Source organism: Furipterus horrens, unplaced genomic scaffold (assembly GCF_987537825.1).
Source record: "Furipterus horrens unplaced genomic scaffold, mFurHor1.1.pri manual_scaffold_3, whole genome shotgun sequence".
Taxonomy (NCBI): Eukaryota; Metazoa; Chordata; class Mammalia; order Chiroptera; family Furipteridae; genus Furipterus; species Furipterus horrens.
The window spans coordinates 129,439,896-129,461,089 of record NW_028327173.1 but is presented as its reverse complement, the minus strand read 5'-3'; the positions used below and the strand labels follow the sequence as shown (position 1 = coordinate 129,461,089).

Below are 21,194 nucleotides of genomic sequence, written 5' to 3'. Positions count from 1 at the left end.
GGTATCGGGACACCTGCAGGAGTGTTTACAGTTGGAGGGAGAGATTGGGCTGAGCTCCAGATACATCAAGTTAATGTGAGAATTTATAGCCAAGGGAGCAAGGTGGGGTCAGTGTATGGAAAATTACTGAAAGTGAACATCAGAGATATAGGGGGATTCCGGCTAAGCCAACCAACAGGGTTCTTGCTGAAGACAGGCCCGTGTGACCGTACATCATCGCCTGGGAGATGGTGGAGGATCAGTAACCTGATCAGATCAAGGATGATCAGACATCGAGAATGGGGAATTCTGGCTAAACTGACCTAGGACAGTTCTTTCTAAAGTTGGAAAATGCAAAGACAAACACAGAAATTCAAAAGTTGAGGCCCAGATGAAGCAGCTCAGAAGAGCCTGAGGAGAGTTTGTCAGGGAGATGGTCTTTGTCACACTAGTCTATTTGTCATCTGTGGACGGGACGAATTTGTTGCGGGAGACAAGGGAGAGCCACCAATCCCTGTGCCTTTTGCTAGATAGACTTGTATAACCAACCTCATGTAGTTAAATTTTTTTTTAAGGAGAATACATATTTTTTAACATGTCACTTTTAGAAGGAAATCCCAATAGTAAGATTCTCTAAGCAATTTATCATAAATAGTTCATAGCATTAAGACTTAAATCTTTGAAATGATATTTATTTTTGAATTCATTACCTTATAGTCACATGATATATGTTCCCTAATGATGCCAGTAAGAGGTATCTAAACTTACCAACTTAAATATTTTATTACACTAACACAGAATTTTGAGGGGCGTGGGGTATAAGGGAACTAAATGGTAATGGGAAAAAAATACAATAAAAAAATAAATTTAACTTTTGTTTTATTTATAGTTACATTCTTAAAATATAAAAATTAATTATCCTCTGCAACTCCAAGCCCCTTTGGTTTCTTAAGATTGCAGATAATAAACAACTTTGATATAGGAAGTGTCTCACTTATAAAAGTAAAATTTGAAATGATTGGTGGTCATCTCTACACGACATTACTGCCACCACTGCTAGAAGAGCCATGCCATTTTTAAAGTGAATGTTAAGAAGACTTTTGGTTAAAATTAGAGAAAATACTTGTTTATTTGGGGTGGGGGAATATTTATTTTGTGAAATAAAAATAAAAGTCCGCTGGTTCAATTCCCAGTCAGGGCACATTACTAGGTTGCACGTCAGGTCCCCAGTTGGGGGCACGTGAGAGGCAACCACACAGTGATGTTTCTCTCCCTCTCTTTCTCCTTTCCCCTCTCTCTAAAAATAAACAGACAAATAAATAAAACTTTTTAAAAAATGAAATAAAATAAGTCATGTGACAACATAGTAAGTCCAAGATGAAAGGGAAAAAAATAGAGGATACTTAAGGATATACCTCACACACCTAAGTTTTAAATGTTAGTTTTTTCTGAGTATTTATCTCTTGATTATTTCCATATGACACATTCCTGGAATTCAATTATGGAATCAAAGGAATGAAGATTTCTAATTATTCTTAATAAATGTTGTGAAATTGCCCTTCTGAAAAGTTGTACCAATTTGCCATGACTTAGAGCACCTGTTTCTCTACCCCCTTTTAGACCTTGCCATGTGTGTTTATATTTGTCAGTTCATTACTTCTAAAAAGTCAGCTTGAGCATTTTGGTCCTTGCATTTATTAAAAAGTTCCTGGCCAACACAAATATGAGAGAATAATGAAATAGTTTTAATTTTACTTACCTAAGATGATTTTAAAAGGCTTTTACTTGCCAATCTAGAGAAAGTCAAAGAAAAATGCTATTTTCTGTTTGTGCAAAGCAGTATTTTTCTTAGCGATAGTCCATTTTAGTAACAATAAAATGTTTTATGGCCTAAGGAAAGTAAAACTTGTAAAATATAATGTGTTATCTAATCAGATTTAATGTTGCCTTTGTTCTATGAAGATACAAAACATTTTTCCAGAACATCCTGTACAGTTCACAGAGGAAATATCAGTTCAGAATGGGCAGAATACCATCTCAGTAAGAATGCACTTTGAATAGGCAGAATAGTCACATAGTAAATTTTCTGCACTCCATGTGTTTTTATTTTCAAAATAATGATAAAAATCATAACATGGAAATCAACCATAGCATCCCTTATTCCAAGGCATGTAAGCAGGTCAAAAGGCAATCTTCTGCCAACGCCAGTGTTACACATTTCATGTGCAAGGTGGAATTTGTTCTGTTAAGATATTGCAGCATGTCTTTGAAATTTTGGAATTTTTCCCAGGCAAAATAAAAATGGTCAATAAAGTTGGTATATATTCATTTCCCCATTTTTGAAAGAGCACAACTATCTTTTTGGCTTAGAAGAATATACATTATAAATGAAAGAACTCTGTTAGGTCATTTAATCTCATACGTTTTCACAAATCTTAAGATGCTCTGTATTTAAAGAAACAAAATTTGGAAAAAGGAAAAAAATAACAAAGGGAATCATGTGATCAAAACAAAAGCTTGCAATTTCTAGTATTAAAAAAGCAAACATCTAATAAAATAAAAGGCCCAAACATGAATTTGTACTAAAAATTCAATACACCTACACATTAAAACGACCTTTTGATTTAGAATTGTTTTTCTGTGGAAACTTGAGTAGTTCCAAGGGTATTTAAGTCTGAAACGATTCACAGAATGCTTAATCTAGAATATGTTTGATAGAAAGGTAAGCATACGTAACCGTAGTATAAGTAGGTTGTTTTGATAATAGAGAACTTTGATTTGTTATTCTCATGAAAATACTAATCTCTTCCACAGAATCTACCTGTTACTCGTATTTTAGACAATCTCATGGAGATGAAGTCAAACCCTGTGAGTAGCATATAATATTATACTTATAAAACTTTTAAATGTATTAAACTGACTGTACAAAAGGCAATAAAATCTGAATTTGTTGTGACTTTAATCACAACAGACTACATGAGGGAAAGAAAAGAGTCCATGTTTTCAAAGAGCCATTTTTAGCCATTATCACAGATAATAGGAATTGGTTTCTCAGCTCCTATTTCCTCCATTATGGCCAGTTCTCATCCAAATTAAATGTAGATTATATTCTAAATGTATAATTAAATGTAAAATATATCCTAAAGAATAAGTTTTTGTAAATGGAAAGACTACTAAGCATCAGCTGGTGAAGTATAAAGAGTACAAGACCAATTTTCTGAAAATTAAATTAGAAGAGGTATACGTAGTAAAATTGTAAGTGCATGTGTTCAGGTGGTACTCAGTTCTTCTGTGCTGAAAACTAAATTGAGAGATATGATAAATTGTCAGGTGAATAGACAAATGAATAAACATTGTTAGTATTTACTTAAAGAATGGGTTTTCAGGCTATCTGTTTACAATACGAGAAAGGAGTGTAAAAATTACCAGTCTGTTTCATAAAACAGCCCAGCTTGTTACTGTGGCAACTGAAGAGTGGTTCTCTTCACCAGAGTCTGGAATTGAGGAAGGCAGTATTATCCTAATCTCAACAATACCCTGCTTTAGGTTCATCTGGATCGTTACAGTCTTAAGGTCCTAAACATGTATTTGTACTAAAACCTCAATATACCTACACATTAAAAGGACCTTTGGATTTAAAATTATAATTTTCTATGGAAACTTGAGTAGGCTAAGAAAGAGAATTAGAACAGACTCTTCAGATTACTGTGGCATTTTTGTAATTATTAAAATATGATTATAATGATATTGAAGGAAATTAACAAAACAAATTTTAAAATCTGCCCATGTGAAAACAAAGATACAGTGTAATAAAACATCCCCAAAAGGAGCAATTACAATTATGAGAGGAGTAAGAGAATTTTCTATTATAATAAGCTAAAAGGAATAGGATTCTTTCATCTGGGAATCAATATAGAAAAAGTGGTATACAATGTATTACAGTAATATTAGACTGTCTTACTATAGCCTAGAATATATGAAGAAGGAGCGCTCTTGAAAAGCCTGCAAGATTTATACATTTATAACTAATTATCTTAGAGAATATTGCTTCATTATAGGAAGTAAATATTCTGAACAATAATAAAGTATAAGTAAATGCAAAATTTTAGACAGATGCCAAATCTACAAGGGATTAAGGAAGTTTAGTGTATTTTATTACTGTCCCTAACCTTGAAGTTGAGATGATGAATAATGACAGTAATAATGGTAATAGCTAACATTTATTGCACACTTTGGTGCCAGGAACCATTCAAAACATTTTTAATAGATTATCTCATTTAATCCTTATTAGAATCTTCTAAGAAAATTACCATTTTATTATTATTCTCATTTAATAGATGAGAAAACTGTGGCACAATGAGGCCAACTAATTTGCCCAAGGACACACAGCTAATAGATGGCAGAACTGAGCAGGCCACATTTTCGCCACTATGCTGTATTATTGAGGACAAGAGCTAGCTATGACCTTCATGACTTTAGAGTTTAAGGAAACACTAGAAGTAAATTTTTGAAATGGAAGAGAGGAAACCAAGAGATGTTAAGTGACTTTTCCCAAGTCACACTATATTTAGTAGCAGAATTGGAACCAAAAATGTTACTCTGTATTCTTGGCTACAGCTCATTCCACCATAAAATACACATGCCTTCCACTACAGTTTCTCTCATAGACTCATGGATTGCTAAATTATGAGTCTTATTCAGATGTTTCTCCAAGTTGTGGTAAGTTCATTAGTTCTATTGACTCACATTATAATTGAAGGAACATTATTACATGAGGCAGCTGCTTACACTCTTTCTGATCCCTTTCATGTTTGCAGATAGATAAATTAATTTAGAGGCATTGATGAGATTAGCAAGTATACTAAATTAGACCTAGCTAGTAATCTTGAATGCATCTTATCTCAAGGGCTTTAAAATGCTATGAGCTAATTCTGTGCATTCTCACTATTTACATTGGTTAATGAAGTGTTCTCTTTTTATTTTTTATTTGTCTTGATTGAATAAATTGAAAGAAAGATTAAGCTGTATCAGATAGGTTTTCTCTTGCCTTTAAATCTGGCTAGTAGTGGTGTCCTGGAGCAAAGTATTAATGGATTCTGACACTATGTTTGGTTTCACTGAGAGTTCTGTGATGGATTAGTTTGCACTGTTCACCACTGAGTACAGGACCTGATAGTGACAAGACATGAATAATTTGTCATTAGTCAGGTTTGGGAGTGTCATACGCACTCCAAAAAAGAAGGAGTTCCTTTGGCTGATTGGGCCATGGAGGAGAGGGAGGCAGAGATTACATCATAAGCAGTAAAGCAGTACTTTCCAACTCCTTTAATACAAAAGGTAGTTTCTAATTGAGATGAGGTCCACAGCCCCTGTGCACCACTTCAGAAGTCCAAAAAGTTCTGAAAACTAAAAGATTTTGTATAATTCATTTGGTGGCAAAACCTAACCTTAATTCAGGTTGGGGCTCTTTATAGTTTTTATTTATCCTACTTTATGTTAATATTCATATATTTAGTTGCAGAAATATTAACATGTCAGGTGATGGGTGCTGCCCACTGGGAGTGTTAAGATGTGCAGTTTATGCTCTATATCATCTATCTAAAATTATTTTAAAATTCAAAATTCCAAAACATACCAAACTCCAAATGTTACAAGTAACAGAGCTTGTGAACCTGTTTTAGGCATTATGTATATTCAATAAAACCATGGACAAATAAAGATAATATAAATTCTAAAAACAAAAATACATAACTTATAAAACATACACAAGGTCTGTCCAGAAGGTATCCATCCATGTTCTGTGAAGAATAGACATTTATTGAAGAAGGTAAAAGATACAAGAAACATACACAGGACAATGATGCTTCAGTCCCCTTCAAAGTAGGCACGTTGGGACCTCACACAGTTCTCCCAATCGCCATCAGCTGCCCTGTCGTATTTTCCTCAATCTCATCAATGGTCTGAAACCTCTTCCCTTTCAAAGGTGATTTTAGTTTTGGGCAAAGCCAGAAATTGCAGGGTGCCAGATCTGGGCTGTAGAGGGGCCAAGTCACCTGGGTGATTTGATGTTTCTCAAAAAAAAGTCTGCAGGAGACATGATGCATGAGCGGGCACATTGCAGGCGCATTGTTGTGATGAAGCTGCCAGTCACCAGCTGTCCATAGCTGCAGCCTTCTGAATCATCCGAATAGTTTCCACAGAGGAATGTTCAAGCTTACCGTAAAATGTGATGCAGATTCATTGTTCTACTCCCTCAGCATTTTGAATGCGATGGCCACACGTACACATGTTCACTTAATGGCATCTACCGCCCCCACTGACTAGTACTGGGAAGTCGTCATTGTTCACATATGTGCATTCCAGTTCACTCTCCTTGGCTGCCAGGTTACATCAATGTTGCACAAACCATTCTCATTAACAGTGGATGGACTTCTTCCAGACAGGCTTCATATTTCCAAGGAACAGTATAGCTTAGTGGTTAAGAGCTTGAGCATTAAAAATAGGCTACCTGGGCTCAAATCCTGGAGTTAACATTACTTGCTAATCATGTGATATTAGGGAAGTTATATACTCTCTCTACTCCCAACTTGCACACCTGAAAAAATAGGGATAATAATAATAATTACCTCATAGATATTTTTTGAGATTAAGTAATTTCATTGAAAGCATTAGAATAATGCTTAACACGTAGTAAATACTTGGTAAGTGATGGTGGTAGTGGCTATACATTCTATCCAACTAATAGATTGATTAAAATAAATTAAGCCTCTGTACCTTTCTGAAGAGAAATTTCATAGTCATGGTAAAATTCTATTTTTTTTTAATAGGAAACTGATGACTATAGATATTTTGATCCCAAAATGCTACGGGGCAATGACAGGTAAGCAGCCCTGTGTGTATTTTGTAGGTTTCCCCACCCCTGTCAATAGGGGTAATAACATAATTGATTTTTTTGTTATAAATCAATAACTGCTTAATATTAAAAATTCAAACTACATGGTAAATAAACAGTATCTCATTACCCAAAGGTAATCACTGGTAGTTATACTGAAAACATTTTTGGTGCTTTACCTTCCAATATATACACACAGAAAAATACCCTTAGATTTTTTTGTTCTTAGTGAAATAATGGTGGTATTACAAGCTGTAACAGGAGGGGGGATTTGGATAATGTGTATGTTTTTAAATAAATATTCTTATTGGACCAAATGAAAAAAAAAATTGGTTTTATGTTGATACCAGTTTTGTTTTGTTTTTTAATTTAACGTCCATATATTCTTAAGTTGCTGTGGATTGCTGTAAATACTTCTTTATGGCAATGAGACACTCTGCAGATAATTTGTACATTTTATGACAATGCTGCGATAAGGTATTTGTTTATTATGGATATTATTTTTCAAGATTTAATTCTTGGTGGTATGAAAAATAGCCTACAAGATGTAAAGAAAGAATAGGCAGATTTAGGAGAGAGAAAAACCTTGGAATCTTTGTCTCTTGCACCAGAATTTGAGTGAATCTGCTGTCTTGCTTATACCTTATGTTTGGGATCTTTATAACTTTACCCAGGCTTTCACATCTTTGTAGGTGGTCAGCAGAGATAATCTAATCACTAGATAGTTGTTTGGTTGTTCTGGTAACTTCAAAGGTTATCCTCCCTTCTGAACTTATCAGAAATACTACTGAAGTTGCAAAAGAAGCTACTGATTGCAGCTGGTAAGAAGGAATTTGACACAATAAATTATAGGAGAAAAAGAATGAAGAGTGATAACTAATGGGTATGGGGCTTCTTTGGGGGATCATAAAAAAAGTTTTAAAATTGGTTTTATAACTCTGTAAATATACTAAAACCGCTGAGTGTACAATTTAAAATGGTGGACTTTACAAGTCTATTCCTATCACGATATTCTCCAGGTTATGTTTTTTTTTTCCCTTGCATTTGCATATGGCTAACAAGTAAATATATATTTCTTCTTAGAAACTTATTGAGAAACTCTTTTCAACTTGTAGTTTATGTACGATAATAAAGAGGAATATAGACATTGATTAGACAGAGGAGTTCAGGCTTTCATCTTTATTAGACTTTTCCTTCTCCTGAGCTTTCTCATCACAATTAAATTTCGGTTATTACTACCTAGTAATGCTGTGCTATTTAATATTTAAGTTTCACCTCTCTTCGCTCCATGTCTACTCTTAGAGAAACTTAAAACACTCTAGGAGGTTGTTAAATACTGATGAGGTATTTCAGTCAGGTGGGCTTCTGGTCACTTCTGTGCAATATTCAGATGGGCCATAGAAATGAGAGAAAGACGATAAAACTGTGGAATCTGCCTCTGAATAATGAAGGGAAGTTAATAATAGCTCTCTTCTCTTGGTTGGAATTTTCAAATATTTCTCCTGAGGAAAAACTAAGTTGTCTTTTTTTTAGCACTCAAAACAAGTATATACCTGATTTCACAAAGCTTTGAAAAACATCTTTATTAAAAATCTTCTTGGACACCAAGGAAGTATTTTAAAAATATATTATAAATAAATAAATATGTAATTTATATGTAATATTAACATATAAAGATATATATAAAGAAATAAACTATAGCAAAATGCATATCCCTCCTCCCTTGCCCCTTCTTTCCTGAATTGTTTTTCTCCTTCCCCTACATGTGTCTACATAGTTTTTTCACAAATGTAGGTACACTGTAATATTATGTTGAGTGTGGTAAAATTTTACATAATTTACCGCTAAAATATATACTTGATCAACTCACCCTACACCCGGACATCCATTCTTTGGGAGTGCTGCTTAATCTTTCCTTCTCCCCCTCTATCTTCTCCTAGAATTTTATTTTAAAGTCAACAGGTAGCCCATTTCCTTTTAGACACTGAGACATGTACCTCTTCTATATTCTTCCTCTGCATCCCAATTCATTACCTGGCTACACAAAACTAAAGGACCCACCCTCCAAGAAAATAAAGGAGGAAGGATTGTAAATATCTATCTAATTGTGTGTGTGTTGTGTGTGTGCGTGTGTGTGTGTGTGTTTCTCCCATGCTTATTTTTATCCATCAGAAAAACCTTGGGTGAAATTTTCAGTATGGTTTTTTCTTTGTTACAGCTCAATTCCAAGGAACAAAAATCCATTCCAAGAGGTAAGTCCTATAAAAATAATCTAGCCCTGAAAAGGAAAAATGAAAAGGTGACCAAGCAGTCAAGAAGATCTTTGTCCCAAACAGGGCTTTCATATGCAATCGTTATCAATCCAATTCTGTGCACCCATGATTCTTTTAAAAGAATTCTTAGCAATTATGCTTTTCTGATTTACAAAGCTGCTTATACTGAGAATTATTTAAGCTTAAAGTAACTGACACAAAATTAAGTAATTCTCAGAAAAAGAAGTCTTTAAAAAGAAAGCCTTTACATGTTTGGAATTTATTGGATTCCAAACTTTTGTGAAGACACCATGACTACATTTTCATTTGAAATACAAAGAAGTTTCTTATTAAAAATAAACACAGTAAAGGATGTACAGGGTGAGGAAAGGTGGGTTTACAGTTGTAAGGATGCAAAACAGTTTATTCTTGTAGTATTATTTGTTAAGTATTGTATTTTTCCATGCGAACGATCATAAACCTACCTTTTCCTCGCCCTGTATATTGGGACTTATACAAATGCTAAGTTTTCTGTTTTATTCTGTGTACAATAAATAACCTCAAATTCAAAAATGCCTTTGGAGGAAGCTCGTGGATTTATTTGCTATTAGGTGAAAAATGAGGTTTATTTTTCTCTAAATTATCTCTGAAAAAGCTACCTCATTATCTACTCAGTAGACATTAGAAATTTATAAATTTTTGGACTTTGAGAAACAAATTTCTTTATAGTTGAAGTAACACCAGGCATGTATATATGACCTTTGCCAGCTAGATGTTTTTTTTTCTTTACCTAAGTTGTGGAATATGTGTCAGCCTGAATACTGTGGTGCTTGAAAATTAAAATATTGCTTTAACTATTTCTGTTAATTTACCAATTTTGTTTCTGTTTGCATTTTTAGGCAATTGTTTTTGTGGTGGGAGGAGGCAACTACATTGAGTATCAAAATCTTGTTGACTACATAAAGGTACATGTTGGCCTTTTTATTCTTTTATCGTTTGATGTTCATAGTGATTCTGTCTTTAGAATACTAGTGTTCTCTAGGGGGTGGGGTCTTCGTGATTCTTACATAACCCCTTTTCTAGAGGTAGTTTAAAAATCTTGGATACAGGGGAAAATGCCCATATGTTGCTTTTTTATTCCTGTCAGATTCATTTCTGGCCTAAAATTGTACTTGATGTGGAAAATAGTGTTACCTTTTTGATGTAATGTACTTTGCAGCTGTCTATCTTAATTTGACTTTAAATGTTTGGAGACTTCTTCCTAAAGTCTCTCTTGGTGAAATGATTTACCAAAGACATTTACCTGAATCAAGCACTCTTCTCCCATCCTGTTGACTTAAGTCAGTCACATCAAACAAATTTAGAATGTCTGCTTTTTCAGCAAACAAGAGCTTTAAAGGTAGCAAATTAGCAGTGAAGTAGTATTCAGAGCAGACAGCATCAGGGAGTGACAGGCAACTAAGCAGAGGGATAATAAGGAAAAGGTGTGAATTAAAGAACAAAAATGTCATTTAAAATTCAGTGGCAATGGAATTAGTGATTATTAGAATGATATTTTGTAATGTATTCACTTAACATTAATTAATGATCATTCCTTATGTCCTGTGTTATGTAAGGTTTTAATAAAGACAGATTTTAGTACAGCAGGAGGGAAAAAACAAAATACATGGGCAGATGCCACAAAGCTTCAAACCACTGGGCACAGCTGGTGAGATCCTATTTTAGTTGCATGGATATACTTCATCTTCAGAATGTAAAACACAAAGATCTGCAAGATACCTTGGTCTCAGGGGAGCATCATCTTAAACAAGGAGGAGTCTTTTATAGCCTCGCTGGCCATATAGCCAGAGTCAGCTGCATGACCAGGTTCAAAAGCGGAAGCCAAGGGAACATAACAGAAACCAGGTGCAAACTACAGTTCCTATAAACAGTTCTGACAGGCTAGTGCAAGTAGTCTCCTGGTCTATCCATGACCCTTGCACAGGACTATGTTAATCACTAGTTGGTCTTTCTCATTCAGGTTTGACCAACCACATCACTGGTTCCGAGTGTTCCCAAGGATAAACACAGAGTTGCCACAAACCAGCTGCAGTTAATCCTGTGCTCACACGTTCTGCATACCCCCATTCTTGGTTAAGCTTCCTTAATTACACCTGTCAGCATTCTTCTTCCTGCATCTTTATTTTTTTACATTTATAGAACAGAAAAAACAAAGACGTATACCAGGACACTAATCGTTTGTGTATGACTGCTGAAGTGCAAGCGTAAGTGAGGAAACATTGCAGTTTACCGAACACTCCAGTGCAAACTGACTAGACAGGACTACAGCAGGTATTTTAATGTCCCTGGACCTAGGCATCTTTCTAAACAGATCACCACTTGGATTTATAGAAATCGTACATGGTGGTCTTTGAAACCTGTAAACTGAGAACCTGTAAAAGAAAAAAAAGTTAAAAATTATTCTGTTTATCCCCTAAGTGTTTTTAGCATCATTAGAATACATCATATGAATAACTGCAGAGTAAATCTTCCTTCAACTTCCTAGAACCTATCTTAGACCTTCAGCTTCAAATAATGGAGGCAGTTTCTGCAGGCCTAAAGGTCATCTGTAGATTTAGCTGAGAGTGTGATTCTCCTTTCCTCAGTCTCTGACAAGGTATCAAGATAATGTTAGCTTTTCCCTTTTAGTATTGACTTATTGGCTCCCTTTCTGAGAGTCAAGACTCCTCCTTCTTTTCATTCGTCTTTAATTTTTACCCACAACTGGGCCCCTGGTTTGAAGACCATCAGGTTCAGCAGGACACGTGATTTACGGAGCTGGCGGCACTGAGACTGGCCCGTGCTTCCCCCTTTGCCTGTTCCCAGGCACAGGAAGGAAGTGCGGGCATGAAGCACTGTCTCGTCCGCTCATTAGGAAGGATGCGGAAATCATTAATCCCAGGTTATGAATATTTACCCCTATATTTCTTCTCATTTTACAGTTTTTGCTCTTACATTTAGGTGTTTGGTCCATTTGAACTAATTTTTGTGTGTAGTATGAAGTAAGGTTTATTCTTTTGCATATGGCTACCCAGTTTGTCCCAGGATAAATGTCCCCATTTCTTGAAAAGACTGGTTTTTTCTCAATTGAATGGTGTTGGCAATCTTATTGAAAATCAGTTGACTGTACACTCATGGATTTATTTCTGGACTCTCAATTCTATTGAACCATAGGTCTGTCCTTGAGCTAATGCTGCATTGTGTTCATTGTCATTGTTTCATAGTAAGTTTTGAAATCAGAACATGAGAGTCGTCATACTTAATCCTTCTTTTTCAAGATTATGTTGTATTCCTGGGTCCTTTGAAATTCCACATGAATTTTAGAATCAGCTTGTCAATGTCAGTTGGGATTCTCGAGTTTCATTGAATCTGTAGATCAGTTTTGGGAATATTTTCATTGAACAGAATTAAGTCTTCTGATCCATGACATAGGATGTTTTTCCATATATTTAAATATTATTTCATTTCTTTCAATAATTTTTGTTTTGTGGTTTCTGTTTTGTTGTTTTGTTGTTTTCAGAGTGTAAGTTATGTACTTCCATTAAATTTATCCCTATGTATTGGGGATGGAACTGCTTTTTTTATTTCATTTTTGGTTTGTTCATTGCAGTGTATAGAAATCTAGTTAATTTTTGTATATTCATCTTGTATCCTGCAACCCTGTTGAACTTATGTATTAGTTCTAATAGCTTTTTTAAGTGGGCAACATGTACAAGATCATGTTATCTGTGAATAGAGTTGCTTTAACTTCTTCCTTACCCTATCTGGAATGTATTTTCTTCTTTTCCTTGCCTAACTACCCTGGCTAGAATAGATGTTCAATAGAAAATTGAGAGCAGACACCCTTATCTTTTTCCTGATCTTAGGGGCAAAGTATTCAGTCTTTTGCCATTAAGTATGATGTTAGCTATGGGTTTTTCATATAGCAATTAAATTTTTAGTAGCTACTAAGTCACCCAGTTTAGTTGTTCTGGAAGTTCTTTTTTTTAAATCCCTTTGAGTCTTACTGTTTCCTTTGTTGTGAACAATCCTAATCTTTTTCCTATCAGCCCCATTCAGGGGCAGCTGGGCTAATAGGTGTATGACAGCCTCCCTTATCACATTAGAAACCCATGTCAGTGCAATTTTGTTGTATGAAACAAATGTGCCTACAAGAGACTTAATCAAGAATCATTTAGTGTGGCCCTTGATTTATACCAGTTTACAACATAATGGGCAAGTGCCATTTTTGTTGGAAAGGCTAAGAAAATACCACAGTAATTCTAATTGATTTACTTAGTAATGTTAATCTCTTAATGTAACTGCTATTTGGTATAGCAATGACGTGTTTGATAAAATTAATTTGATTGATTGATTTTTAAAAAGCATTTGAGTATACTAATGAGACAAGGATGCACACTCCCACCCCTTTAATCAACATAGTATTAGCAGTCCTAACCAGAGCAGTTAGGCAAAAAAAAAAGGTATCCTAATTGGAAAGGAAAAAGTAAAGCTGTCACTGTTTGCTGCTGACATATTATATAGTTGACCCTTTTACAACATGGGAGTTAGGGTAGCCCACACATTCAGAATTCTGCATGTATCTTTTAACTACCTTTGGTGTCCATGGGGGATTGGTTCCAGGACGCCCTGCCATGGATGCTCATGTCCCCTACATAAAATGGTAGATATCAATAAACACATTCAGCTCTTCGCATCCACAGACTCCAAACAGAGACCAAAGCAGTACAAGTATATATTGGGAAAAAATTGCATAGAAGTGGACCTGTGCAGTTCAAACTTGTGTTGTTCAAGGGTTAACTGTATGTAGAAAACCCTAAAGACTGTTAGAATTAATAAAGGAATTCAGTAAAGTTGCAGGATACAAAATCAGTCCACAAAAAGTCTGTTGCATTTTTATACACTTAATAATGAACTGTCAAAAAGAGAAATAAAACAATCTCACTTAGAATTGCATCAAAAAATAAATACCTGGGAATAAATTTATCCAAGGAGGTGAAAGACCTGTTTATTCAAAACAAGAAATTGAAGAAGACACAAATAAAAGGAAAGATATTCTGCGCTCATGATTTGAAAGAATATTGTTAAAATGTCCGTACTACCCAAAGAAATCTAGATTCAGTGACATTTCTAAATTCCAATGACATTTTTCAAAGTAATAGAATAATCCAAAAATTTGTATAAAACCACCAAAAAAAGCCCCAATAGCCAAAGAAGTCTTGAGAAAGAAGAACAAAGCTAGAGGTATTGTGCTCCCTGATTTTAAACTATATTACAAGGCTTTAGTAATTAAAACAGCGTGCTATTGGCATAAACACAGTTACGTAGATCAATGGAACAGAATAAAGAGCCCAGAAATAAAGCCACACCTATATGGTCAATTAATTTGCAGCAAAGGTGCCAAGAATATATAATGGAGAAAGGACAGTCCCTACAATAAGTGGTGTTAGAAAAACTGGATAGCCACATGCAAAAGAATGGAACTGGGTCACTGTCTGACACCTTACACAAATATTAACTTAAAACAGATTAAAGACTTGAACATAAGACCTGAAACTATAAACTCCTAGAAGAAAATTTGGGCAGTAAGCTCCTTGACATAAATCCTGGTGATGGTTTTTTTAAATCTTGACACCAAAAGCAAAAACAACAAAAGCAAAAATAAGTAAGTGGGACTACATCATACTAAAAAGCTTTTGCACAGGAAAGAAAACCATCAACAAAATGAATGGGAGAAAATATTTGCAAATTATGTATCTGATAAGGTGCTTAGATCCAAAATATATAAAGAACAACTCATAAAATTTTTATAAACTCAATTAAAAAGTGGGCAGAGGGTCTGAATAGACATGTTTCCAAAGAAGACATACAGGTGGCCAACAGGTGCATGAAAAAGATGCTCAGCATCACTAATCATCAGGGAAATGCAAATCAAAACCACAATGAGACATCACTTCACCCCTGTTAGAATGGCTATACAGCAGGCCCTCTCTATATCACAGTTCACTTATCACGGCCTCACTGTATCACAGGATTTTTAAAAATACTATATTTATTTATCACAGATTTTTCGCTATATCACAGGATTTTGCGGTACTGTATGTTGTTAAAGTTACGTAGGTTTAAGAGTGTAGAATATGTTTAAGAACATAAGTAGTGTTTATAAAAGTGTGGAAAAGGTAAATAAGGGACTGGGAACGGTTTATAAGTGTGTGGGAAGGGTTTATAAAGCCTTAAAGTATATGTAAATACTAAAATAAATGTAAGGTTCCTACTTTGCAGATTTTCACCTATTGCAGGGGTTCTAGAATGTAATACCTGCAATAAGTGAGGGAATACTGTAATCAGAAACAAAATAGCAAGTGTTAGCAAGAAGAGGGAACCCTTGTACACCATTGGTGGGAATGTAAGTTGGTGCAGCCACAGTGGAAAACAGTATGAAGTTTCTCAAAAAATTATGACCAGTAATTCTACTTCAGGGTATTTATCTGAAGAAAACTAAAACACTAACTCAAAAAGATATATGTAGCCCCATGTTCATTATAGCATTATTTACAGTAGCCAAGTTATGGAAACAACCTAAATGCCCATCAGTGGATGAATGGATAAAGATATTTGGTCAGTCCTGAATGAAATGTATCCAAGATAGACCAGGGGGCTACTTGCCTTGCACTAGTTTATCAGCATTACTTAATAGAAAATACAAAGATTGATGGTTTGTACCTGGTTTCTGTCATGTTGTCTTGTTTCTGCTGTTGAGACTGGTCATGATTTTGGCTATATGGCCGAAGAGGTGTAAAAGTCCCTCCTTGGGCAACACCGGAGCTCCCTGGAGACTAAGGTATCCCCATTTAAACATGAAATGCGTCCTGTGCTACTGAGGTGTGCTCCTGGGAACTGTGCCTAGAAGTTAGGGATGCCTCTAATGTTTCCCTAGCTTTCTTGATCCTTATATGCTATGACCTCTGCCTTTATTAATGTCCTATGTAAATATATTCTATGTAGCCTCAAGAATCCCACTTTTATGACCCTGTGTAATTGCTGCACATACCGTCTCATTTCGAAAAAAATTGAGTGACGTGATTGTTGTCTTATTTGTTCTCAGATATGGTTAGTTCTAGGACATTTATTCAGCCAACAATGTTTATTCAGCTTATACATCACAGAGAAATGTCTTTCTCTTGGATTACAAAGCCATAATTGTTTTGTATCTTGATGAATTATATTTGCTTTGTTATTTTTTAAAAATTTTACATTACAAAAGAAATCTTAATGAAGTTACCTTCAATTCACAATATGTATAAGAATTTTAGCATTAAGGACTTACCAAATTCCTAGTAGAAATGTTTTTCTGCTTTAATTGGGTTCCCACATTCTGTCAAAATTAGGAATGAAATTCATTGTTACAAAATGGAATGGGGTATGTTGACATATAAATGTACTGTATTGCACAGCTGAGACCAGTGACAGTCCATGCTACTTGCACCATCTCCTGCGTTCCACATAACACAAGTGTAAGGATGATTCCTCCCAGTAGTACAAATCCTACCTTGCAAGAATGTTAACCTGAAATTTTATAGATAATTATGAAATGTGGCAGTCATCAGATTCCTTATATTTCCAGTAGAAAAGGCACCAAGAGGATACCATAATGCTTATTTTTAAAAAATACTCTGCCATTTCACCACTTTATTCCATGCAATTTTAGGATGAAATCCAACACCACCACCCCCCCAAAAAACCTTGAAGTATAACAAAAAGTCTGGCTTTAATCCCTCTTCCTTGGAATACTTGTTACTTCCTTGTACCTGTTTTCTGTCTCTAATGTTTACAGGGGAAACAAGGCAAACACATGTTATATGGCTGCAGTGAACTTTTTAATGCTGCACAGTTCCTGAAACAGGCAAGTAGACCTTTTCACTTTGTTTCTGTTAACATACCCTAAGTTGCTGTTTGTATTTTTCAAAAGAGAACAGGAGAATCATTATATTCATCTGTACCAGCTGAAACCATAGAGCTATAAGAATGTAAGGTCTTGCCATGAACAACTATAAAGGCGACTCTTGACAAGTAACATTATTTCCAGTATCCCAAATCTGTACAAAGGTAAATTCAGAAAATTTAAAATTCAAGTAGTGGACCCAGTTAGGAAAAATTTAATTCAGCATTTCTGTCCACATTTCTGTCTTAGCCAAGCATATCATAAATTGGGCTAAGAAATAAAGTAATTTCTTTGGTCTGTTACTAACAAATGTGCTCAGGTGATACAAGGGAATTACATTCACCTTGAAAGTTAAAAGACAGCAGGAGCCGAGGTGTGCAGGGTCTACACGTTGTCTTAATATTGTGCCCACTAATGTTCTCAGTAATTATGTTACCTTTAGCTCCTTGAAGCTTGAACTGAGTTGCTCAGGAGACTAATCAGTAATGTCCACTAACCTTTGTCTTGACTGCTACAAAAGTAATTAACTGTTCCCTGTATTCATTTTTAGCACCAGTTCCTAGTATCCTTTTCTCCCCCCACCCCTTTTTTTTTTTTTATCTTCACCTGATAACATGCTTATTGATTTTTAGAGCGAGGGGAAGGGAGGGAGAGAGAGAAGGAGAGGGAGAGAAACATCGATCCATTGCCTCTCATTATGCCCCCAGGCAGGGACTGAACCCACAACCTAGGCATGTGCCCTGACCAGGAATTGAACTGGCAACCTTTTGATTACAGGACAATGCCCCAACCAGCTGAGTGACACCAACCAGGCCTAGTATCATTTTCTAACATTACTTTCTTACCCCAGCGGCCCAGTGGTATTATGAGAATTTCAGATATATGGAAAAGTTGAAGAGAATTTGCAGTGAGCACACGCACACTCCCAATTAACATTTTACTGTACTTTCTTTATAAGATGCCTACCCATCCATTATTCATTCTATTCATCACTCCAACTTTATTAATTTTAAGTAAATTGTAAATATCAGTACACTTCCCCCTTAATATATCTGTGTCAACGTTGTTACATAGAGTTCATTGTTTAGGGTTTTTTTAAGGCTTTGGAGTTTAAATTTACAGCAGTGAAATAAAACTCAGGAACGTACACTTAAGATTTATCAGGTATGTTCACCTGAGTAACCCAAACCCCTGCCAAGGTACAGAACCATCAACGACAGGGTTCCTTTACAGCCGTCCTAGTCAGTTCCTGCCCAACGACACTTTCTTGATGTTTTTCTGCTATGGATTAGTTTTGCCTATTCTAGAACATCATGTAAACAGAACCTTTTTGCTTGGTTAGGTTAGCTAGAGGATTCTCAATTTTGTTAATATTTTCTAATAAACGAGATGTTAGTGCTAATTTTCTGTTGTTTGTTTTCTAGTCGTTGGTTTCAACTCTTTATTTCCTTTGTTTTGATTACTTTGGATTTACTTTGTTCTTTTCCTTAGCTTCTGAAATTAGAAAATGAAGTCAACAGCTTAATTTTTTTTTCTAAAATAAGCATTTAAAATGCTATAAAATTAAAACTCTTGCCAAACATTGCTTTAGCAGTATTCCATAAATGTTTATATATTTTCGTAAACATTGTTTGAAATATTTTTAACTTAACTGGTGGTTTATTCTTTAGGCCATGTATAATGTAGAGATCTATTGCTTTCAAGTATTAGTGGGTTTTCTAGATATATTATTCTTATTGAGTTCTAATTTAATTCCCTTGTGGATAGAGAATATTTGCCACATAATTTTATTGTTTCAAAATTTAAATTTCTTTTAAGGCCCAATATCTGGCCTGTTTTACTAAGCAAACAATGTATACTTAATGAAGAAGATGCATTATGCAGAATTTGAAGGAAGGGTTCTATAAATAGCAATTTGGTCCAGGTAGTTGGTGACATTACTTAGATTCTCTGTGTTTTTACTAATTTTTTTTTTTTTTTGTCAAGTTCTATCAGGTACTGAAAGAATAATATTAAAATCTTCAACTGGAATTGTAGAATTGTCTCTTCCTCCCTTTACTTCTGTCAGTTTTTGCTTTTTGTAAATTTAGCTCTGTTACTAGGTACACACACATACATGATCATTGTATCTTCCTAATGAAGGTTTTTTGTTAGTATGCAGTATTCCTCCACGTGTCTGGCAATGCTTTGTCTTGTAGTCTACTTTATCTGGTATTAACATAGCCACTCTAGGCTTCTCAGTCTTAACGGTTTACATATTATAACTTTTCCATCAATTTCCTTTCAACTTGTCTTTGAATTTATATTTAAAACTCATATCTTGTAGGTAGCATATAGTTGGATCTTTTGGGTTTATTATTTACATGATCAGATTTAGAGCTACCATTTTACTATTTGCTTTCTTCTTTTTGGTGTTCCTGTGTTCCCTGCCTTACTCTGTCTTATTTGAACACATTTTAGAATTCCATTTTAATTCACCCACCGATTTTTGTAGCTCTGTCTCTGCATTATTAATTTAGTGGTTGCTGTGGAGATCACCATATATGTACATCATTAACTGTTCACAGACTAGAATTAACATTGTGCCATTTGCATTAAATCCAGAAAACTTGCAACCATATAAGACTGATTTTCTCAGCATTTATGCTGTGATTATCATATATTTTTATATCTACATAAATAATTAACTTCACAAGACAGTGGACAGTGTTATTTGTACTTCAGCTATAAAGAAACCTTTTGCATTTACACAAATATGATTTCCAGAGCTCTTCATCCCTTAAAATAATTCTAATTTTTATCCGTTGACTGAAAAACTTTTTTCTAGCATTCATCGTAGCTGAGGTACGCTAGTAGTGAATTCTCTTAATTTTCTTTTATATGAAAATGTTATTGCACCTTTAGTCTTAAATGATATTTTTGCTGGATATAGATTTCTGAATTGACAGTGTTTCAACACTTTAAAAGATTATTCCATAATCTTCTGCCTTCCTCTGTTTCTGATAGAAAGTCAGCAGTCATTCAGATTGATGAAACTTTCTATATAATTTTTCTCTGGCTGCTTTCAAGATTGTTTGGTTTTCAGCAATTTAATTATATATTTTTGTACTTTTTGTGTATCTTGTTTCAGGATCACTGAATTTTTTTAAATCTACATTTATACAGTCACCAAATTTAGGGGATTTTCAGCTGTTATTTCTTCAAATATTTTTATGCCCAGTTTTCTCTCTCCTCTCCTTTTGGGACGCCATCTACGAGTATGTTCAACTTTTTATATTGTCTCACAGATCCCTGAGGATTCTGTTCATTAGAGTTTACAGTTTAAGTCGCTCTGTCCTCAGATTTACTGTCTTTACTGTGTTATCCCTATTCTACTGTTTGAATAATGTATTTACCAGTCTGAGAATTTTGCCAATTCTAGAATTTTCATTTGGATTTTTAAAAATATAGTTTGTTTTTCTCTGCAATGATATCTTATCTTCTCATTGTTAATATATATTCTGTAATTTCATTGAGGATAGTTGTCATAGCTGCTTTTAAAACTCTATCTATTGCCCTGGCCGGGTGCCTAAGTGGATTGGAGTGTCATCCTGGATGCCAAAAGGTTGCAGGTTTAATTCCAGGTCAGGGCACATACCTAGGTTGCAGGTTCAATCACGGGTTGGGGCATGTACGAGAGGCAACCAATCAATGTCCTCCCCTCCCCCATATAAAATCAATTAAAAAAAAAATTCTTGTGTGAGGATTTAAAAAAAGAATTACCTATTAATTACAGCATATGAATCAGCTCACTGTCAGTCTGCATTGTCTTTTCCCCTAGAAAATGGGTCACATTTTCTGTTTCTTCATATACTGACTAATTAGGTCGTATCTTAGTACTGTGAATTGGAGACTGAATTCTGTTTCTCTGAAGAGTGTTGATTTGTGGTTTTAGCAGGCAATTAACTTGGTTAGACTCAAATTTCAAACTTTGTCTCTTGGGCAGCAGTTCAAATCTTACTTCTTAGTCTCTTACAATAACAGGGGGTCCAGGGTTTTAACCACATATTTAGAAAAAGTCTATACACAGAGTTTATGAATTCCTCACTTT

At 34.8% G+C, this 21,194-nt stretch overlaps 1 protein-coding gene across 2 annotated transcripts in view; it reads left to right on the top strand.

The window, feature by feature from the left end:
* SCFD1 (sec1 family domain containing 1) overlaps positions 1-21,194 on the top strand; it is a 106,150-nt gene that overhangs the window by 84,030 nt on the left and 926 nt on the right. For both annotated transcript variants that reach the window (XM_090270171.1, XM_090270172.1), the window contains 5 exons: positions 2,794-2,847; positions 6,807-6,859; positions 9,090-9,123; positions 10,023-10,088; positions 16,997-17,065. In XM_090270171.1, coding sequence (XP_090126297.1) covers positions 2,794-2,847; positions 6,807-6,859; positions 9,090-9,123; positions 10,023-10,088; positions 16,997-17,065 — 276 coding nt within the window. The remainder of the gene's footprint in view (positions 1-2,793; positions 2,848-6,806; positions 6,860-9,089; positions 9,124-10,022; positions 10,089-16,996; positions 17,066-21,194) is intronic.